This window comes from Paracoccidioides brasiliensis, assembly GCF_000150735.1.
Source record: "Paracoccidioides brasiliensis Pb18 unplaced genomic scaffold supercont2.1, whole genome shotgun sequence".
NCBI classification, from domain to species: Eukaryota; Fungi; Ascomycota; class Eurotiomycetes; order Onygenales; family Ajellomycetaceae; genus Paracoccidioides; species Paracoccidioides brasiliensis.
This window is the reverse complement of record NW_011371358.1, coordinates 2,298,631-2,316,114: the sequence shown is the minus strand read 5'-3', so window position 1 is coordinate 2,316,114 and position 17,484 is coordinate 2,298,631. Positions and strand designations below refer to the sequence as shown.

The window sequence follows — 17,484 nt, the reverse complement described above, 5'->3', positions numbered from 1 at the left end:
CAACTGTCAGATCCTCTCTCCGGCTTACATGATGTTTCTAATGCTTTCTCTTTTGTTTAACATCATGATCTTTAATCGCTTATTTTTCACCGTCAAAATAATATCACTATGCGTAATCATTTGGCATTCTTTAATTAACTCATTAAGTTTAACCGATTGCACTAAGTAATTTATATATAGGTCTTGAGATATCTCTTGATTTTCTCACTTTAAAGCTCTAGTTCTTATATAATATAGGATGAAACTATTACTTAAAGGGCTTGAACGGTTATTGAATGTAAGGGAGTTGAATACATGTATCTACATAGTGAGATGAGATAATCTATTCTGGATTGCTAAGTTAGTTTGATAGAAGATTCAACGCTACTTGATTCTTTTTACTTTTATAAAACTACTCTGTAAATAAATGAAAATAAAAATAATAACTTTATTTAATAATTATAAAAAATAAACTTATAAAAAGAAATAATAATCAAAATTTAAATATATAACTAGTTAATATAATAAATATATTAATCTAATAATTTTTAACTTATTATTATTTTTTTTGTAAATTTATTTACTTTAAGTTTTTAATAATGATAACTTATTTTCATTACATTTTTAATAAATAGTAATAAAAGTAGTTTTTATCCAAATCTAATCAGCTTAATTAAAGTTATAGTTATATAGGCAACTTTATATGCTCGACAGCCGTGACGTCGCGATTTAGCTGCTTGAATGACAAGCGATAACATAACAAAAGAGCGTCCTTCCGGATTGAAAGGCGTCGAATACAGCGATGAGGATGGTGCCCTAGCCTATGTCTTTATCACAATCAATATTTCAATCTTAATAGTACGGACTAACTAGAAATGAACATATGCTGGCTGCATCTCCCGCTTTGCCTTGTCTGGCCCCCCCCGCCCCCCCCCCCTCTATACATGCGTATCATATGGAATGACTTCAAAAGCACGCACTCTTGACCAGTTAACTCATACAACCCAATGTATACCAGGACCCCCGTAATTTTGAAAATTATTCTGAGACAGCTGTGGGAAACATGGGAAAAGCAGCTTGCGCGAATTCGACCCCTTGTCCCTTGAACAGTGTCCGTCTTACCACCACAAGCCGATGATGGATAATCTCCACCAGCAGAATGAGTGAGTCGCCCCAACATTTTTCGCAATTTAGTCACTAATGACCGTCTTAGAGCACGGGTTTGTCGTTGCCCCTCAACCGCCACCCGAGAGCTTCCCAAATTCACAGCTCCGGCACAATGAAAAACGATCGAGTGTCTCCCGCGTGCGTGTCGCTGCGTGCTGGAGGATATCATTTGTAGCCTGGGTGCGGAAAGCCATTTGAACACGGTGTTTGGCGGCCCTATATGCACCTTAGAGGAAATAAAAGCGTTGTATTGCCAGGGTCAGACGTCTCCGCGGCCGCTGAAGTGAAATATCAGTCTGCCGAAAACCTGCCTAGACACATTAGAAGCACAGAGGATCGTAGTGACCAGTTCCACCGTGCGACAAACACTTACCGCAACCTTCTGTTTCCAATATGGGATGGAATTTTTTCAATAAGTACGTCCTCTCTTGCAGAGCACGAGAAAAACGATCATCGAGAACAGAGCACATCTAGGCTTGAGGCCTTCTGAGCGTTCCGCACCGCATGTATGTTGTTCTACCCGTCTGTCTGAATGACCCATATACTTATGGAGACAGTCACTCGAGGCAGAGATTTCGGCCACATACAGCCGAACAGGAGCCACGTTACCGATCAAAACATACGCCTATCAAGTGATGTGGGAATTGAGAGAGGGTCTGGCACTGGACCGTTTCGTGCAAAAGTCACCAGAGGCCCCTGCAGCTGACGGGTGTAATGACGACTCAGTTCCGTGGGATGAAGTTATGAAGAAGTCTAAACAGATAAACACGAGAGTCGAACGGGTTGGAAATGAAAGTGACCAGCCAACTGCGTGAAATTGTGGACTGAATCCAACAGTCAGGAGAGAAGAAAAGAAAGCGAGATGACAGCAGAACATGGACGGAACCAGGATCAGTCATATCGAGCAAATTCCCTGAAGGCTCGGAGCCCATCGGCGTTCTCCCGTGACGACAGTAGTTAACGGCTCCCAGATCAGTATCGTCATCCGACTCTGCGGGGTCTGAAGATTATTCTTGCAACATCAGTTTCAATCCCTCCCCACTACCACCAGCCGTTCTCTCTATGAGATTAAGCCCGGTCCCAGTCATTCCCAACTGCCGCCTCCAAACCCCGGATGTCTACCCAGCTCAACCCGGTTCCCCGACGAGTCCATCTACGATTAACCCTCACCTGGCTGGGTCATCCTCTATCCCCCTCCTTCGGGTTAAGTTGCGACATCGAGGAGTCTCACCCGCCTTAACACTCTTACACTGGTAAGATTTTCTGCAAAGAATAGTAATTACAGTGTTCTCCTGTGAAATGAAAACCCCATTGCCATAATGCCAGACCTGCCTATCTCCTCTGCACCATATTTCCATCTAGATTCACTAATGTGTGTCCTCTACTATCCTACATTTTCCCAATGATAGTCCAATCAATGATAGTTCACTATAAATAGGTCTGCTTGTTCTTCTGGCCAGGGCAGCTGTCGTAATAGCCAACCACTGCATATGATCCTGTAAGAAGTTAATGGCAGACTCGTTGTTTGAGGCCTAGGTTTCGCGTACACGTCTCCACCGTTGGCTGGAATGCACTTTGGCTGATTACCCTCTCTGTCTCCAATATAATAGTGCCACCTCCGCCGCGACTTGTTATCTTTGCTGTGGAGATGATAAGCAGTCACTCAGAGGACCTCATCTTTCATATCTGCAAGCTTCTCCCACTCAGGGAAGCGCTCAAATGAGGAGTTTTTTTCCAGGAGAGAAGCGGGCACCAGGAATGGCAGATCAGATAGGAAGTCAGGTCTCACTTGAGCAAGGGGGTAACGGACGCGCTAGGTTTCTTCAACCAGCTTGAAGTATGGTTAAGGGCGGAGCTTCTCACCTGGTTATCCGCGGCCAACTCGACGGCGTGTGTATCTTTGGCGTCCTTCAGCAAGATCCATCCATCGTCGGCGAGTACCTGTAACACTCTGCTGGAGTTTCAATAGAGGTCCAGTATGTCACCACCAGATTGGATCAAGACCTTGATATCCATATTCACCTTGAAAGTTTAATGGATTCGTAGAGATGAGGAAGGTCCTTCACAATGTAAGTCATATACTATAGATCACTTATTCATCAGAGATTTGGGTTGTCGAATTTGACTCAGGACAATGTGGAGACATGGCGGGGTAAGGAGGAGATAACTACGGAGTACTTATAGGGCTGAGGAAACCAGGCCCGAGCGACAAGGAAACGCCGCTTTCGCCAGCCTGCATTAAATCGTCAGAAAACACTGTTTGGCTTGAGCCTTAGCTAAAAATTGTTCCGCGATAAGATCTATTTCTATTTTGTTTAAGTAGACTTATCAGGTCACAACGCAGATGTCAAGGAAACAAAATCACAATTCAAGTAGCTTTTCGATAGGGTAACTAACTAGTTAAGTTAAGTAGTTAGTGATCGTCAACGTCCTCTCCGTCCTGATCTGGGGGACCTTGAACCTTGCAAGCTCGTCCACTTCACGCTGCTGCACTTAGTCCATGAGCTGCATACGGTCACCAAGTGAAGTTCAAAGTGAAGTTCAGGATCCGTAACATCGCTGGTCGATAAAAGTCCAGCAGCTTTTCGTCGAACATGGAACTGTATCTCGCTGCTAAGAAATACCCAAAATAACCCAGTCTCCATGGAGCGTTCCATCCGCGAACATAGACGCTGATGCTTCGAGAGGATAAGTTGTTCTATAAGGTTTCTTGCTCTTTACTGTGAATTGATGGCAATTCCCATGCGTTGAAATAGGCTTATAAGGAAATTGAAGATATTTTGGATTTTGCTGAACGGTTCGAACCAGCGTGGATCGCTCTTGAAATGTCCGTAAGCCGACGGTCGATAGGCTGCCTAGTAGTTATATATCCAGGGACGCCTGTTGGAAAGATAAAGAAAAGCAAACCTGCCTTCCCCAGACTGTGCGTGGTCACAACGCACACCACAGCCCAACTTTGTCTCCTACTCTATCCTTAGCGACTTCAATGACCATTTGCCCCTCAACTCGGGAAACTAGGAGGTGCACGTCACAGCCCTGGTCCAACGACCGCGCGAGAGGAGACAAATATGTGGATAGGGCGATTTTCTTTGAATGATGATTTGTCCGTTCGGGAATCTTCGCAAAAATAGAATGCACAGGGACATTAAGGTGGTGCTGTTGTTGTTGTTGCAGATCCAACTGCTGGCTATGTTGGCGGTGTTGTCGCTTCCAGGCATTTGTATCATTCCCGTCGGTGGAAACCCGTTCCCGAGCCAGATCTATTGAAGGAATATACGGTAGAGAGATGGAATTGACAAGGATGACAGATAAGAAGGAAGCATAAGTTCGTGATAGAACAGTCAGCGTCCTGAGAAGTGGGATGAGACGGGCCTGCGCTGCCCCTGGGTTTGAGAAGCGGATGGTTTCCTCAAGCGATTGATCTATACCTTCGATCAGTAGGAGGATCTGTGTGGAGCTGCACTCCGTTTCTTTGTTTTCTAGCCCTCTGTGCAATTGGTTGAACTCAAATAGAGTATCTGACACCTGAGATACAGCTTGGAGCAATTCATCAAAATCATACACGCGGTGTGTTTGCAGGTTGCCAAGGATTGATTCGATCTCTTCCGCTGAGTGGTCTGGCAGTCGCTGTTGAATGGAAGGATATATACTCTGAGACGTAAGGGGTCGTGAATCAAAGTACTGGATTAAAAATGCCCTTGGAAGAGACAGACCAGGGGTATATTTGCTGAGGAGGGTAACAAGAATGTGTTGCGAGACCTTCTGAACTGTTAGCTTCTAAATAGTAATATAATATAAGACGAATGCGTCCATCCCACCAAGGGAAGATATGTATACTTGTTGCTCATGCAAAACAAGTGGAGAAAAAAATAATGAAATTTTAACCAACCTCATCCACCCAAGATCGAATATCATCATCCATTCCCTCTCTTGGGGCCCTCGCTCCCATAGACTGCAGTCCAGATATCCCAATAACCCGGCCACAACTGAGGATAGATTGGGCAGGGAGAAGCGATACTCCCTCCTCAATGTCCCTAATCAGGTCCCATGGCTCCCTCTCCCCGCTTTCAAGGTGTTGGAGCCCATGGACATGGCTATTTCGAAGGGCGGCGCTTAGAAGGGCAGAGGCGAGGATTGGCTGCGCTGCCGCAGATTGACCTGCCATGATATAATGCGCTCCATGTACTTGGAAGCTAACAAGGAGGATAACCAAGTGAAAAGAACAATATATGTCCCGACGGATGAAAGCTGTGTTCCTCTTTCTCTGCCTTGTAGTGATCTGATATTGAAAGTGGCAAAGCATGGAAAGACTCTGGATAACTAATTCCTCTTCTATTTTTCTCAGTCACAACAATTATTGATCTCCCCTCTCATAACCTGTTCGTTAATCAATGCCAATTACTGATTGATTTGTTTAGAGAATGAGGCGAAGGGTTGATGGAATTTCGTGCTTATTGGAGACGTTCATTTGTCTTGAGTCTGTCATAAATAACCAAGTTAGTTACTTCGCGTCAACCCACGTCGGATTTCTGGCAACTAGTTAGAATTACAGTTAGCTTATCCTAATGAATCTTCACAAGCAGGTATCCTACCACCCTTTATACTGTACAGTGTTTTGATTCCTTTATCCATGATCTTGCATATTCTATCTTTTTGAAACCATTCCACTTTTTTTTCGTTTTTTCCAATGTTACTACCGATGCAGTTCTTCTTTCATTGCCCCGCACCCCCCACTTCGCAAGCCCTCTTCACTGGTTATCGACTGATATCATGCATTATTAACATGAATGGATCCTTTACCGATGAGCTCAAGTACAACCCTCTTCGGGAATAAAGCCGTCTATCTAAATATGACAGCGAGTCTGAGTCCAAGATCTTGCAGAGGCCTCTTTCCGCTGCTTTTTCTTGCGATCTATATCTTCTGCGGTGTGATATGCAAAAATTCATCTATGCCAAAAATCTATCCTTCCCAGGTATCCCCAACTTCACCTCCCACGAGCTCAAACGCCACTGGCAACTCGAGCACATATTTTTCTAAGGTGGAGAGTGATCCTGAGTCTTTGTGAGTTTCAGCCGGCATATGAGTATGGGGATATGTTGTGCAGCGGGGCGTTTAAGAATTGAAGATGATTGACGACCGGGATAGAGGTGTTATTGTGATCTCTCCGGAAAGTAAGGAGTTGTGATTTACCGCAACAGAGGGGGGTGAAACTGTGGGGGGACATAGAAAGAGGGGAAAAAATGAAATACTGAATTATTATCTATTCCATTCCTTTTATGTAGCCTTCTACCAAGTTGTATCCGCTGGTGCCCTCGAGACTTTTCTAACATATAATAGGTCCGGGTAAAAGAAGGGTAAAGGGGCATTGTTGAAAAAAACAAAAGAAAATTCAAACCTGACTAGGATACACTCACAAAATCGGAAGTTCTTAGTGGCATGAAAATGGAAACATATACATGTATGAACCACTTTCATCAAGCAAAGATAAAAAAGAGCGGGAAAAAAATGAAGAAGAGGCAGAAAGCAGACAATTATGGTACGAGAACTGAAAAATGATTAAGCCATTTTCAATAGAGGTATAGCAGATAATAGAAGGAATTTATGGTAGAAGGAAAGGCTGCAGAAAGGGATAGGAAATAAAAGCTGTAAATTTAGAAAAAAAATATATGCGTGATGACCATGGTCGGGAAAGAGAAATTTTTCCAGGGGCCAGAAGAAAAAGAAGACAGAAGAGAAATGAAAAGAGAGAAAGAAAAAAAAAAAAAAAAAAAAAAAAGAGGGGGGGGGGAAAAGAAATAAAAGAAAAACATTCTAGGGGCAGAAGAAAAAGAAGACAGAAGAGAAGTGAAGGGAAAAGAAAAAATGTCCAATATAACATAAAGTATCCCAGTAGAAGACCTGAGAAAAAAAGAAGATAAATGGTATAAGAAAACAAGCAAACCATGAGCTAACAAATATGGCTGGCTTGTTTTAATAAGGTGGTCGTGCAATGGTTCCTCTCACTCCGCTTCCCATCCCCCTAACACTGCGAACTCGGGTAACAGTCTGGCTCTCTCTACCAAGGTAGTAGCCGTCATCCCCACCAACAGGGGGCTGTTGACTGATCCGTATAGACGGGCAGGTTTGAGAGGCTGTACCACCAAGTTCCACGACATCGCCGTTTGCCTCTTGCTCCGTTTCAGGGGCGTCTAGTAGACCTTTAAGCAGTTTATCCACATCTACGCGTCGACCCAGACTGACTGATCTGTGTCCATGCTTGGAGAATGCTCTGCCGTTTCCGGTAGATGTAGCTCTAGCTGTATCATCGTCAGGGGCCGTAGATTGTTTAGGAACAGAAGAGCCGTTGTAAGCAGCCGTTCGCGACTTTTGTCTAGTCAACGATCTGCTCTGCCGCGGTGTGGTGCTGACGGTGGGTTGACCCTTCGTAGCTTGTCGAGCACGAGGCTGAGATGGAGCTGTCAAGGGACGATCGCAGGGAACAGGTGAATACGGCGGTGACGGTATTGGTGAGGAAACACTTGAGGTATTCGTTGGGAACCCGCCCGGTATTGCGAGGGTGGTAGGAAGAGGAGGGACTGGTGGGATATCAGTGGATGGCGAACGGCTGACATGTTCAAGTCCATCTTTTTCTTCGCTAGGTGCCCCATTGGAAGGGGAGACCTTTGGAGTTTCTGGACTATCCCGACGAGATTGAGACCTATTCGAAGAGGCGCCGGCACCAGCAGCTGTGCTGCCTACATCAGAGGCAGAAAACGCATCACTGTCTATACTTTCCGAGCTAGATCCACTGCTTCCAACTCCCCGAGGCATGATCTGACGGCCGCGAAGAGGGCTGGAGTGGCGGACATTGCTGCTCTTTACCACAGACAGAACCCGGCGAAGCTCATTAACTCTCACTGTCGAATCTCGACTCGAACTTGCAAACGAGGTATATGATCCTGTAGGGACACTTTGTCGTCTTAATTTCTGCAAGCCGGTAACAACGCCCGCGGTTCCAACCGGGGCTAAAATAGGGCCATCGTGATGAGGCGGTTGCGGATTAGCAGGCATAGGCTCCGTTTCGGTAGTCGATCCGTTGCCGTTTTTATATCCATTTGCCGCATGATAGTTTCGTGTCCCAGTTGTGCCAGCCCTCGAACCGCTAATAGAGGATGATATCGCTCTATCTGAAATCATGGTAGTTAAACAGTCCTCCTTCGACCACGGCGATAGCATGTGCTCCCTCACTGTCGTTGGAAGTTGTTCTTCCGGTGGAACTCTTCCTGGTGCGAGTGAGACATGTCCCTGAGAAAGAACTGGAATGGAAAATACCCGGCCCGAAAAGTTGGTTGGACTGGTATTCGGCGATTTAACAATAGTATTGTAGGCATTTTCAATTTGAGCTACAAGCTCAGGGAGGTCTGTGAAAGAGGTGTAGATGCTCCGGTCAAGGCGTAATTGAACATTCTGTATGTAATTCGATGTTTCAGAGAGTTCAATATAATTCAGTTGTCGTGGTGGCAACTGTATTTTGTCAAACCAAGCGCCATTCTTCTTCCGCCTGGAAATTTCACCAAGTATAACATCGCCAATGTTCGTCCCTTCAAGGTCAAATTTCTCAACCAACGCCCACAGATATCCATGAACCAAACTGGAATTATTGAGCCTAGCAGTTTCAGAAATTGTTTCATCGTTGGACAAAAAGTCATCCTGCAGTCTCATTAACATCGGTAACCCATACTTCGCGGCATTAACCCCCATATTTTCCACAAGATTAGCCAACAGAAGGTGTAGGAGCATTATATCGGACTCCACGGTAGCACATTCCGTCGCAATATCGTAGATCGTAAGGTGGAGGAGCTGGAGAAAACAAGATGTAGCCATTGCCGCATCTTTATCTCTCTGAGATATTGTTGAAACGATTCTCCTCGTCAATTTATCGGATGGCTCGGAAACATCACGTTTCGGACCTGGCTTGGGCGCTTTCTTGTTGGTTTCAAACGTAGTCCTGAAATCATCTCTCGTTGTTTCTAATTGCAACCAGGAAAGGAATGCATCAACGTATGCATGTTTAACCTCGCGATCTGGATCTCGTAGAAGCCACTGGGTACCCTCCCACACCCATATGTTAACTCGATTACGCGTATCGACTCCCGCCGCAGTCTCGGGCTTGCGTACATTTGCAAGTAAAATATTCTTGATGCATCTCAAAGCTACCACTCGAGCTGCCGGAGAGGAGAAGTATATATCCGCTCCCACATCTTCTGCACTGCCGAAAGCAATGGTCAAATCACCTTCAGACTCACTACTTGACAGCTCAGATGCTGTAGATGGCTTGAGTCGCGAAACAATCGTTCGAATCATGTCGGAAACCTGTTCAGCGTAGTAAATATGGGTGGCCAAAGACCCGACACACTTTTGCAGGAGCTCCACTAATTCTAGGCGCAACTCCCACGGGATAACTGTCCCATAATCCTCAGCTTGTCGCATACAATGAGCGCTCGGCTCTGTGAACGGTTCTTCCGCGGCTTCTTCGACATTTGGAAGTTGATTGACATTCCCAGATGGGCGTTGGTCCACCATTCTCATTGAGCGGTTTCCAAGCTGTAAAAGGAGTAGAAGACGTTGAAGCAAGCTAATGAGAACATCCATGACGCTCAGCCCTATAAGATTGTTGGGGGAGCTCAGTAACCAATCCACCATCGAAGCAAGAATCAATTGCGTTTCTAATTTTTCGTCCACCATGGGGGTGTTGACAAGCATTTCCATACTTGTAATGAGGATAACGAAGCGTTCCTGCACAGGTGACCACTTGGCGATTATCTCCATCAAGTTTGTAGCCCAGCTACCACCGGCAGCAGAAGAATCGGGGTGTTGTTCCAGGTTGTAGTGACGGGGAGGCCGCTTGCTCACAATGAACTGCAGTAGGAGGGAGGTTGCAATACGAATTTGGCTCCTATTGCTACCAGTTGCAAAAATTTTCTCCAGACAGCGTAATGCCAACACCCTGGTTTCTACTTCAGCGACTCTATCCGAATCAGCGGTGGTTCCTGAAGCGGTAGTCGGGTCCCCATCCGTCGTATCGGCCGTCTGGACAGTGGCAGTACTCGTTCTTCTCCGTCGCGCAAGTTCCCGTTCTAACTTTTCTGAAGTCAAAGCCTTCTCCTGCAATGGAAGCAAGTCCTCAGTAGAATAAAGATTATCCAAGATCACTGGTACCACGATATTCAACTGCTTCATCCCGTCCGACGCCAGGGCTTCGGAGCTAACTACACTTTTAATAGCCTGCAAGCCAACTTTTCGCCATCGCAGACGGAGCGGGAGTGCAAGAGACGTTCTCGATGGAGTCGTAGATTCAGTTGAAACAAAATTAGCATAATTTCTGACAATTTCTCGATATAGGTTGACACATTGTTGATCAGCAGTGAGGGCGGCCATGTCCTGATGACGACAAAACACATCGAAAGTCTCCACGGTCTCCTCCACCATTGACAGATCGTTCGAGCGGAGAACGGTATCGATTATTGTCAGGACAGAAAGCGCATATAAGGGTAGGTCGCGTGGAATCTTCTCAATGAGTGCCGCAAGAATCTGGAGAGTAACTTGGACATTTCTATAAACGAAAAAGGGAAAGAAAAGAAAAAAGGCAATAGTTGTCAGCATCCCGCAATCAAGGAACAACAGGACAGGTCGACTTAAGCATTCTTTCGCGACAATCACGTACCCGAGTTTCCCCCTCCACACATCCCTAGCAGCTCTCTTCTCCAGGAATGCGCCCACCTTTTGGAGCTTGCTTCGTCGCGTGCTCGCATAGTAGAGGAGGTAGCTGAGCTCTGAGGAATTGGGTTTGACCTCCTGCACACCTTTCTGGAACTTGGGATAGCATTTCAAGATCAAGACCTGATGCTTCGGTCGGCATGACTGATGGATGGAGTGCATTTGTGCAGTTGCTCTGTTCTGTACTTCGCTTTACCACGTAATTATTGTCCAGGGACATAAAATCAAAAATTTTAGATATAAAAAAAAGGTGTAGAAGAGGAGAGAGAGAGAGAGAGAGAGAGAGAGAGAGAGAGAGAGAGAGAGAGAGAGAGAAAATGATAATGATGACGAAGATGTTACATGACAAGTTGGGGAAGGGCGGTAGGTGAAGCAGCGACGACAGTCAAAACAGACTGCACCGCGACTGCAACTGCTGGGTGTTGTAGGGCCCTGGCGGAAAGGACAGATTCGCTGCGGGAGTATGTTAAGTCCGGGGCGAGTGGTCAGGAATGGTGCGGAACCAACGACGCGAAATGGGGGCTGCGAGAGCAGCTGGATTGATCAGGGCCAGTTCTGGCATGGAGAAGAGGTGAGGGACAATTCCATAACCGGGGGGGGAAGGGGGAAGAGGTGTGTTTTCAAAAGCCAGTGCTCGTGGTCTATACCACTCGCATCGTATCAAGGAGTACAGCTGGGAGTTGGGAAGTGGAGGCGTTGGGGGGGTGGAGGAGGAGGTCGAAGGTTTCTCGGAGGTATTTCGAGGACGGGGAGTTGGGAAGAGGCGAATGTCGAATATATCACAGTACGGCGGGTATTACGGGGATGCGTGGCTTGTATCCGTACCTCATCATCGGCTTACCTGTACAGAACAATACGTTGAATAAAACGTCTAGAAATAGGTAACCAACCTCACCCAAAAACGGGCCGTTTTGAAGCTTATAACTGAAACAATGAAATAAAGAGAAAGAGATGCAAAGACAACGAAGCCAATTCTCTATTTTATTCTCCAAATACGAATAGCTCTACTCGGAATTTCATCGGTGTTGCACTCGAATGATTGATTCCCCTTGAAGTGGTGGTATCTGGAGGGGTTTACAGTTTGAACGTGAATATAGTTTATAAGTGGGGCCCACTTTTTAAAACCATGATTCAACTCGACGGTCACTCCCTCCCTCCCCATCTAAAAGAACCAACCGTCACATATTTGCTGATTACTACTAAATGCACCTGTTTTCAACCTCACCGCCCCTCAACATCAGGGGTAAGGGTAGATTAGGGGCTAGGATTAGGTTAGGATTAGGATTAGGGGTGAGGATTAGGGATTAGGGAAAGGTTAGTTTAAAGGGTTAGGGTCTCAGAAATATTTTTCTAGCCGAGATTTTAAAACCATGTAACGGCTTTGCTAAACCACATTTAACTGTAATTATGCCTGATATAGAGTGCTCTGGATTTAAGACCGTTCCCATAATATATCCGCTGTTAATAGTATATGGTTGCCAAATTCAGCTTCATCCCAGGATTTGCAACGCCAAACCGCCATATGGCGAAGTATATTCCCGCGCAACAAATACTATCTATATAGTATATGCGTCTAACCGCATAAAAGCCATTGTAGATATTACTCTTGTACCATCCCCGTCTGTGTTGGGTCCTTGCAAGGTCAGCAGAGGAGACGACGCGGCCACCCCACTCGAACGGCAACCAGATGAACCCAAGCAAGGGCTGAAGACAGCATTTACTTGCCTTCTGGTGAATTACCCCACATCCATGCAATTATCTCCGCAACCAGATAAGCACCAGAAAACTTGAGAAGCCCCATAGGGTTTGCTATATAGACTCAGTTGATATCGGCAATAAGAGTGACAATGAATTCTCACACGCCTCTGTGTGGATTCTGGACCTCCCAAAGCCCGTAAGGGGTCATCAGGCATATCCAATGCTAATTTGTACACTGTGTTTGGGCCATGTTCCCACATTTCCAGGGGTTCCATTGGTTCATTGGCATGTTTAAGATGGCATTGACAGATTTGACAGCTCTAGAGTCCAGTCCTACCCAGCAAGTCGAAGCAAGCATCGGATAAAATTTCCCGCGTCAGAGGGATCTTGATTTATTCCGTCACAAGGACTGTTGCGCCGATCCGCCCGGAATCAACGGTAACAAATGGGGGAATTATGCCACGCCCTGTTTTTTGTTTTGCAGTACCCCCATTATTGCACCAGTATTACCTCTTTAGCAGATGCATACCTGAGGGATCGAAGCTTTTGTCAACGTGTCGTCGGTGTGGAGGAGGCGGCTAGCATCCGGGAGTCCCATAGCGTGGTTGTTATTGTCAGCACCCAATCATGCGATTAACTTGGTGTCAGAAACATCATGACGTTTTGGACCAGTATTCCATCTCCCAATCATGCGATTAACTTGGCGTCAGAAACATCATGACGTTTTGGACCAGTATTCCATCTCCTCTCCCATCACTCGATCCCAAAGAGATATATCACAACCATAGACATCGTTTTCTGGGCCGGACGGAAAATATGCTACAAAGGTAAACCTCCATGAAAGGTTCGCAAAGCGATAAAAATTCCCCACCAATTGCTTTTCTCAAGCCTCAATCCCATTTCTCCCCTCAAGACCGCCTGGCACCCTAGCTTCATTCTGCGCCTCTTTCTCCTTCTCACCAGCTCCGGCTCTCACTCCAGCAATTCCCCCCTTCTCCGGCCCAACACCCAACAATGCCTCAATAACTTGCGGACGAATGACAGCCTGCCGAAACGACTCGTCCTGCAATAGTCGCAACGCCCGTAACGTCGCGCCAGGATGTGTCAGGAATTGCACATACTCAGGCCGCTTCCAATACGAGTACAGGTATGCAAGGTATGCGGCAAATGATTGCGCATCCGATGTAGGAGTGGACGGAGAGCTATCATCAGCACCAACAGCGCGAGATGAAGCTGAGGCGGAGGCAGAAGAAGACACTCCGAGGAGATGGGGATAAGCGACGGCTAGGTGAGAGATGTAATGGGGATTCGCTAGGGAGAGGACAAATTCGAGCTCGAGTGTGAATCGCGGGTTTTCTTGACTTGGGATGGGTGGGTTGAGAGGATTCTCTTGAGCCATGCTGAAGCCTTTTGCTGGCGCCGTTAAGTGGGTGCGGTATCCGGGGGGTGGAGAAATGCGTTGCAAGACACTCGCACGATCCGGGTAGTGCGCGCGAGAAGAAAGATCCAAGGAATCGGCTGCTCTCTGCTAAATTGAAGGATAAGCAATAAGTAAAGGTTTGACCTTGTCAATACTCTGAAACAGGGCCGCTTGAATGGCCCGCACGTGATCCTATTGCAGCCCAGATTTGAACACGTGATACTGCAGTCCTTCAAGAGTGTTGAAAACCAAATATCTGTCTAAGAAAATATCAAAGTCACAGTCTAAAAACCTGACATTGATTTTTGATTTCCTATTACTCCGTACTCTTGCCGGTTTCCAGCCCATCACAGCGAATTAAATTAAACTTGACCGATAAAAGAGCTGTGAGTGATCCGAGCCTGCATTAGGATTTCATTGGGGAGTACGAACAGATATACTCAAGAAGGGCTCACTGGGGAAGTATTTCTACCTCTTGAACCTGCACTAGAGGCAGTTTAAACAGAGGCGATGCCACCGCTATTTCTATCTGTTAAGCAGGTGATTGAGCGAAGGACGAAGGATTTAAACAGGACCTAAGTACTCACATGGATATGAAGGGATGGATTACTTCACGCGGTCCATATTATGCTCTTCTGCGCCAGGCCTTCAGAGCATAGCCTTTCCTATATGCGCGAGAGGAGGCTAGCTAGTTGGAGACATCTTCAGGATGCAGGTGATGGTCCTAGAGGGGCAGCAAAAGCAACCTGCGCGGAAGCGGAAACATGGAAACATGGTCCTGGATGTCTCCAAAAACTTTCCCAATCAAAATATTATCCTTTGCTGGCTCGATCCTGTATAATACGTCCTTACCACCTCGAAGGAACACAGTTGAATATGATATCTCACATGAGGCCTGTGCGCTCACTCGAGGGCACCCTAGGGTGATGTCGAGGAGGACATCTTACATGCACACGGACATATAAACGTACTTACATCTACTTCCTAGGCGTTATGATCCATCTTCCAACTTCAGGGGTTCTTCAGATGATAGGGCTGGGGATGTATGGTCGTTCCCTCGTCGCCCTGCTCGAACATTGTGTGGCTGCATATCGCATCACCCAGTGAATCTCACGTCCATCGACATTCCGATATCATCGTGCGCTTTAAATCAGCCCGCTTAGTCCGTTCATGACCACCTCCATGTTATGCCAACTTCGACTGCTTTGATCAGGAAGTGTCCACTCTGATAACGGATGAAATTGCTAGCAGAAGTGTTTGCCAAACCCAACGTCACGCAGATGGTTTGCAATACGCTGCGGACATCCATTACCCCGTAGGCTCAGCATGACTGCCTAGAATCTCTTGCTTTAACGCGGGGCTGACGCCAGTCTGGAGCTGCTGGCGATAAATAATCATCCGAGGCATGATGGATGGCCCATGGGATAGGATGGGGGAAATTGCCAGGAAGAAGAGGAAAGGAGATGATACAGACAAGCAAGAACCTTCTTTGGGACAAGGCTGAAAGTGACATCGAGAAATTAAAGCAGACAACAGCGGGCTGAAAGATATGCAGATATGTACAGAATTAAACAACTCCATATTGGTAAGCACTAAGGTCGGCTGCCTTCATGGAAGTGTCTGTTCAGGGGGACAGCGCTCACGTTGCATCTTCTGGGGAGATAACTCCTCTCCGCCACGCATATACAACAATTCGGCATATCATGGGCAGAAGTAATCCATCTCGTGCAACAATAGTGGGCTCAACGGTCTCAAGCAGGAATGGTACATAAGGAGAGGGTGGAGAAGTAAGTCGATCATACAAATGTGTAGTTAAGTGTGAAATGTGTAGGGCCTGGTCAGCATTTGAAGTTGATACTTGCAAAGACACTTAACAACGGCCTTTCTCCACGGGTCTGGGGGTGAAATTATGTGGATATTCCTCGTTGGAAGCGCATATAACATCTCCAAACGCCCTAGGGCCAGCGAGCCCCAAAAGTTCTAGGCTTCCGGCCCACCTTCAGACAGGGAAGGAAAGTTTGCCAGGGAGAATGTTTCATTCACCCATATCCATGATCTTAGCAGAGCTGAGTAGCAGGTCCCCGATATCAACCACCGCCTCGAGCCATATATATATATATGTGTGTGTGTGTGTGTGTGTGTGTGTGTGTGTGTGTGTGTGTGTGTGTGGGAAGCAGATTGCAGGAAAATTGAGGATAACCAGATACCGTGCGTGAAATAAACTTGATATCTGCATCTTGGCAGGAGAAAGTGGCGGGAAAAGCCAATGATAATTGTTATCAGACTGTGGGGATAACTAACTTACGCATAGCCCAAAATAAAAAAAAAAATAAATAAAAAAAAAAAGGAAAGAAAGAAAAAGCAAAAGTCGGGAAAAGAAAAGAAAATGAACAGCACTAGCCATCAACTGGATCGATGATGAATAACTATTCGTCCAACATAACTGAGGCCTGAAGGAGTCAATTCCGCGCATAGGATGTTGAAATCGTCTCCATGGATGATACATTGCAGATGCATCAGGGAGAGGTCTGTTTAAAGAGGAACAAATTTCCTCAGGGATAAGGAGGATTGTTAGTTATATAGTTAGTTACTGGTGATGATGTATTTGCAGAGGATTTGTTCTCTATATTTTTTACAGGCATTGTGCCTGTTGTAGTTATTGCGTTGACATGCTTGAAATGAAATAACTTCCCCATTCATCAATGATGTTGCACTTGAAAAGATCTCAGCAGAGAATTGAGTTACAACTGACTTTATTAACAAGTGAATTAATTTACTTGCAACCTTATTCAGAGACGGTCAATAAAAATGATTCAACTCTGACATCACATCAGTTATCACCATTAGAAAGCATTCAAAACGGGGCAAGGTTGTCGCAGTAGACACGGTGCTGGCAGTGAACAGCCCCAAAATCCATCCAAAATAAAATAAACAATAAAACAAAAAAATAAACTGATCATTAAGACATCTCGTCGGACTTTTTGGGCTGGCTGCACCGCTAAAACAGTACAAATCCCCAACACTCCCCAACAATCTCCAACAACCTCCACCACCACCAACATCATCTACCACTCCCACTCACTCCCCACTCCCCACTCCCCACTCCCTCTCCTACTCATTACGTCTATACGGATATATATAGCCATCTCTCCATCGTCAGCTGCTAAGAATCATTCAGACCCTCGCAGCCCATCAGCTTCATCCGCATCCATACCTAGCATGGATTTAGTTGTCTATTCGCTGACAACGGCACCAGTATTAATTACTTAGTTATTTAACTCGCTGTAGCAGCTTGACCCCATTTATTCTACCCCCAGAATTCGAAGCCGTTCGACCATCATTCACTCGTCGCTTTCTCAATTTTTTTGGGCCCTTTCCTGTCCATCATATCCTCCTAGAACCTAACCTACCTAGGTATGTATCCCCGGGTCAGTTTTTCAAATGTCAGTGTCCGCCATCTGAA

At 45.9% G+C, this 17,484-nt stretch overlaps 4 protein-coding genes across 4 annotated transcripts; 1 reads left to right on the top strand and 3 right to left on the bottom strand.

Moving 5' to 3' along the window:
- Positions 1–1,179: 1,179 nt before the first annotated feature.
- PADG_00704 (uncharacterized protein) lies at positions 1,180–2,403 on the top strand (the record flags this gene model as incomplete). The annotated part of the gene is made up of 5 exons (XM_010757639.1): positions 1,180–1,326; positions 1,442–1,562; positions 1,621–1,652; positions 1,704–1,957; positions 2,118–2,403. The coding sequence occupies 5 exons, from the start codon at positions 1,180–1,182 to the stop codon at positions 2,401–2,403; spliced, it is 840 nt and encodes a 279-aa protein (XP_010755941.1).
- Positions 2,404–3,863: 1,460 nt separating this feature from the next.
- On the bottom strand, positions 3,864–5,311 carry PADG_00703 (uncharacterized protein; the record flags this gene model as incomplete). The annotated part of the gene is made up of 3 exons (XM_010757638.1): positions 3,864–4,001; positions 4,114–4,905; positions 5,036–5,311. The coding sequence occupies 3 exons, from the start codon at positions 5,309–5,311 to the stop codon at positions 3,864–3,866; spliced, it is 1,206 nt and encodes a 401-aa protein (XP_010755940.1).
- Positions 5,312–7,117: 1,806 nt separating this feature from the next.
- On the bottom strand, positions 7,118–11,065 carry PADG_00702 (uncharacterized protein; the record flags this gene model as incomplete). The annotated part of the gene is made up of 2 exons (XM_010757637.1): positions 7,118–10,739; positions 10,851–11,065. 2 exons carry the CDS (start codon positions 11,063–11,065, stop codon positions 7,118–7,120), a joined length of 3,837 nt encoding a protein of 1,278 aa, XP_010755939.1.
- A 2,419-nt stretch (positions 11,066–13,484) lies between these two features.
- On the bottom strand, positions 13,485–14,000 carry PADG_00700 (uncharacterized protein; the record flags this gene model as incomplete). The annotated part of the gene is made up of 1 exon (XM_010757636.1): positions 13,485–14,000. The coding sequence occupies one exon, from the start codon at positions 13,998–14,000 to the stop codon at positions 13,485–13,487; it is 516 nt and encodes a 171-aa protein (XP_010755938.1).
- Between the last annotated feature and the right edge of the window lie 3,484 nt (positions 14,001–17,484).